This window comes from Equus quagga, unplaced genomic scaffold (genome assembly GCF_021613505.1).
Source record: "Equus quagga isolate Etosha38 unplaced genomic scaffold, UCLA_HA_Equagga_1.0 HiC_scaffold_8206_RagTag, whole genome shotgun sequence".
In the NCBI taxonomy this organism is placed as follows: Eukaryota; Metazoa; Chordata; class Mammalia; order Perissodactyla; family Equidae; genus Equus; species Equus quagga.
Genome location: NW_025794718.1, coordinates 1,594 through 5,596, shown reverse-complemented (window position 1 = coordinate 5,596; position 4,003 = coordinate 1,594). Strand labels below are relative to the sequence as shown.

At 42.0% G+C, this 4,003-nt stretch overlaps 1 protein-coding gene across 1 annotated transcript; it reads left to right on the top strand.

Moving 5' to 3' along the window:
• Positions 1-496: 496 nt before the first annotated feature.
• Positions 497-3,790, top strand: LOC124232589 (seminal plasma protein HSP-1). The gene is made up of 5 exons (XM_046649536.1): positions 497-572; positions 1,629-1,673; positions 2,247-2,291; positions 3,320-3,451; positions 3,651-3,790. The coding sequence occupies exons 1-5, from the start codon at positions 497-499 to the stop codon at positions 3,788-3,790; spliced, it is 438 nt and encodes a 145-aa protein (XP_046505492.1).
• The last annotated feature ends 213 nt before the right edge of the window (positions 3,791-4,003 follow it).

The window sequence follows — 4,003 nt, the reverse complement described above, 5'->3', positions numbered from 1 at the left end:
CCCAACTCGTCCTGTGCCCTTGAGGAGTTCTCTGAGCCTCAGTTTCCTCCCCCTCCAAATGGAACCTTGCATGGCTACCTCATCAGGTTGTTTTGAGGCTCCTACAGGAAGCTGGTTGAGCCTTGTACCTGATGCTGAGACTGTGGTCAGGAAATGAGATTGATGCTGTTGAACACCCATGAGAGAAAATGATCTTTTCATCTCCCCCTCCTTCCTTTGCCGGGTCATAGGGGACTGGAACCGAAAAGGATATTACAAACATTTTTGCTGCATTTTAAACTATTGAACCTCAGAGACTTTACATGGCTGGCCAATGTCCTGTGCATGCTACCTGAGAGATAAACTTGAACTTCATGCTCTCAGGCTTAGGAATGCACAAGCACTCCCCTGGTGAGGTTGATTTTTATCAGGTCACGGAGCTGTGGGGTAAGGTATAAGGGGATAGATAAAAAGGCAGGGGCTATTGATGTTTTCAGTCCCAGCAAGGCAAGCTGCCATGGCACCACGTTTGGGAATCTTTCTGATTTGGGCTGGCGCTTGTATCTTTCTCCAACTGGACCATGTGGATGGAGGTGAGAAGGGCTTGAATTGGTGTGGAAGAACCTGCACCAGAAACGGGTTGGTGTGTAATAGAATAATAATAATGATGATGGCATGAAATATATCTGCCAATTCTTGAGTATATCTCAAGGACCAGACACTATTATGGCCTTTCGTTATATTTGTTTCAAACAAGTATTTGAAATGTGAACGTAGTCAATCTTACTCAAAGGCCGACATTGTTATTGCCTATCAACCCTCATGACAGCTGCCTCATTCCTAAATATCCTTCCAATGTCCCAGCCATGGGCAGCCTCTATACAGGGTTAGCTAAATTGTTCAAAGGAAGAGTTTTTGATGGAAATATAATTCAATATTTGGAATAATAGGAAAAGCGTAGTCTCAGGTAAAATCTTATGATTTCTGTGGTGTAATTCATTTGTGGCGGTATGATATCAGTGAGAAAGTGTAAGAATCTTACTTATCTGTTATGTTTAGCCCTCTAGTACTCACATCCAGAGTGTTATCTGTTTAGACAAAACATGGATGTAAAAATGTAAAAAAAAATACAGTATTGTTAATTGCCATCACTACATTGTATAGTAGATTACTAGAACCCTATAATTAAAAATGTGTTAATTGGGGTCCCAGCCCCATAGCCAAGTGGTTAAGTTCGTGTGCTCTGCTTCAGCAGGCCAGGGTGTCACCAGTTTGGATCCTGAGCACGGACATGGCACCAGTCATCAGGCCATGCTGAGGCGGCGTCCCACATGGCACAATCAGAGGAACCTACAACTAGAATATACAGCTATGTACTGGGGGGCTTTGAGGAAAAGAATAAGAAGAAGAAAAAAAAAGAAGATTGGCAACAGATGTTAGCTTTGTTGCCAATGTTTAAGAAAAATGTGTTAAGTGGGAAGATCTCGTGTTAAGTGTTCCTAGCATGAGAAAAATGCTTATAAAACTTTAGTGTGAAAAAAAGAAAGTTATAGATGCAGAGCAGGTCCTACTATAGAATGTAATCAGAGTGCATAAATTTTGTTCTGATCCCATCTCCATTCATCTCCTCTTCTCCTGAATTTGTCCAGATCTGCAGACGACGGGGGCTGACCATTCTGCTACAGTGAACCCAGGTAATCTACTTAAAAAAAAAAAAAAGAAAAAACATGGATGTCAAAATGTGAAAATAATATAGTATTGCTACTTCTAATCAGTACATTGTATAGTAGATTACTAGAACCTACAATTAAAAATGTGTTAAGTAGGGGGCCAGCCCCATAGCCAAATGGTTAAGTTTGTATGCTCTGCTTCAGCAGCCCAGGGTTTCACTGGTTTGGATCCTGGGTGCGGACATGGCACCGTTCATCAGGCCACGCTGAGGCGGCGTCCCACGTAGCATAATCAGAGAACCTACAAATAGAGTATACAGCTATGTACTGGAAGGCTTTGGGGAAAAGAAAAAGAAGAAGGTAAAATGAAGATTGGCAACAGATGTTAGCTCAGTTGCCAATGTTTAAAAAAATGTGTTAACTAGTAAGATCTCATGTTAAGTCTTCTTACTGCAATAAAATATTTATAAAATTTTAGTGTGAAAAAGAAGAAAGTTATAGATGCAGAGCATGTCATACTATAGAATGTATTCAGAGTGCCTTAATTTTGTTCTTGTCCCATCTCCTTCCATCTCCTCTACTCCTGAATTTTTCCAGATCAGCAGCTGATTATGACCAAACATTCTGCTACAGTGACACCAGGTAATCCATTTGGAAAATAATGAAAAAAACCAACAATCAAATAAATCAGATTAATGTCTGGAGAGGGAACTGTGCTTGAGATTCTTATGAGATATTTACATGCAAGAGGTAAGTTTGCCTTCTCAATAATTGGAGATGTAAGTGTACACATCTCCAGGGTATCCGTGAGAAACAAGGGGCCCTCTATAGGCTAAGCAGCCTATAGAGAGGGGGACTGGAATCTGACTCCAGGTCGGGGCTTCAGGGCTGGTGCCAGATGCCAAGGTAAATAGGGCCTCATTCCAAGGGATGGTGTTCGAATAAGGGAGCTTGCCCAAGAGGCATGAAGTAGGATTGGGTAGGGAGATAGTTTTCAACAGGAATATGCACGTGAGTTGTGGAGAGTTGACATCTGTGACCAGGAAATCCACTGATGAGGCTGACAGAATTCATCAAGTCTAAAGATGCCTTGGCCAGGTCCACATAACCACAAAGCCCTCTGTCTTTCTGGAATTTTCATCTTTGATCCATTAAAATGGCTAAATCAGTGCACATTGAAACTATCTTAGATCTGCCATGATTGTGGCACAGATAAAAATCATGCTTCCATGTGATGTGAGGCAGAATATTAATGATAAGAACAAGAAATTGCCTGTGTTCACAGAGATAGAATCTCTTTAGACTTTTGGTATTGAATGTGGGAAAGCAGAAACTACAGATCTCGACACAACAGAATAACAGGTGACAAAAGTTATGGTGCAAAATCAGGCTACTCTGTTGTCTGGCAAGCTCGTCCATTGCCTGGAGCTCCAATATCCATGGAAATGCCTCTGGGTAAATGTCACTGGAAGTTAAAGAGCCTTTCCTAGTCCCTGAGGGTAGAGATCACTTCACATTGACCTTAATATCCCTGATGCTTAGTAAAGGGCTTTCTACATGGCAGGCCCTTGGTGATGATGAGCTAGCTGGAATAGAAATTTTGCAAGAGTTACCGCAGAGCTAATGATAACCTGAAGAGCTGATGGAGACAACGTCTTTGCTTTTTGCAGAAAATAAATGTGTTTTTCCATTCAACTATCGAGGCTATCGGTATTACGATTGCACTAGGACTGATTCGTTTTACCGTTGGTGTTCCTTAACTGGCACTTATTCAGGGAGTTGGAAATATTGTGCTGCCACAGGTGAGTATGGAGCTTATGCTCACGTGGTGAACATGAGGATTCCCTCGTGAGGAGGGTACTTCCATAATTGCTCACTAGATGGAAGTCTCAGGCTTTACCTTGTCTTTACTAACATGTTGCATTCATGTCCCTTTCTCTTGATAACACACAGAAAATGTTTTCTATGAAGCACTTTCTCATCCATTCCTTGTACTTTCAGACTATGCCAAATGTGTCTTTCCCTTTGTCTACCGTGGCCAAACATATGACCGTTGCACAACTGATGGGAGTCTTTTTCGCATTTCTTGGTGCTCAGTCACTCCTAACTATGATCATCATGGAGCTTGGAAATATTGCTAGTAATAAAAAGGTAAGTGTCCTGGGGATGATGAGAAAAGGTGCGAGTGATCAGGCATGAGACAGAGCTGGAGAAAGAGAGAGAAAAAGATGACACAGAGAGGTGTGAGAAGGCAAGAGGAGACAGGTGGAGGGGTGGACAGAGATAGAAAGGATGTAGGAGGAAGAGTGAGGAGCAGAGGTTTGGAGAGGAGGGAGAGGAAAAAGGAGAGAAAA

Excerpts from the sequence above, each read along its gene's own strand:
- LOC124232589 (XM_046649536.1), top strand. The coding sequence starts at position 497 with ATGGCACCACGTTTGGGAATCTTTCTGATTTGGGCTGGCGCTTGTATC. Across the intron at positions 2,292-3,319 it reads TTCTGCTACAGTGACACCAG|AAAATAAATGTGTTTTTCCA; the intron begins GTAATCCATTTG and ends TGCTTTTTGCAG. Across the intron at positions 3,452-3,650 it reads GAAATATTGTGCTGCCACAG|ACTATGCCAAATGTGTCTTT; the intron begins GTGAGTATGGAG and ends TTGTACTTTCAG.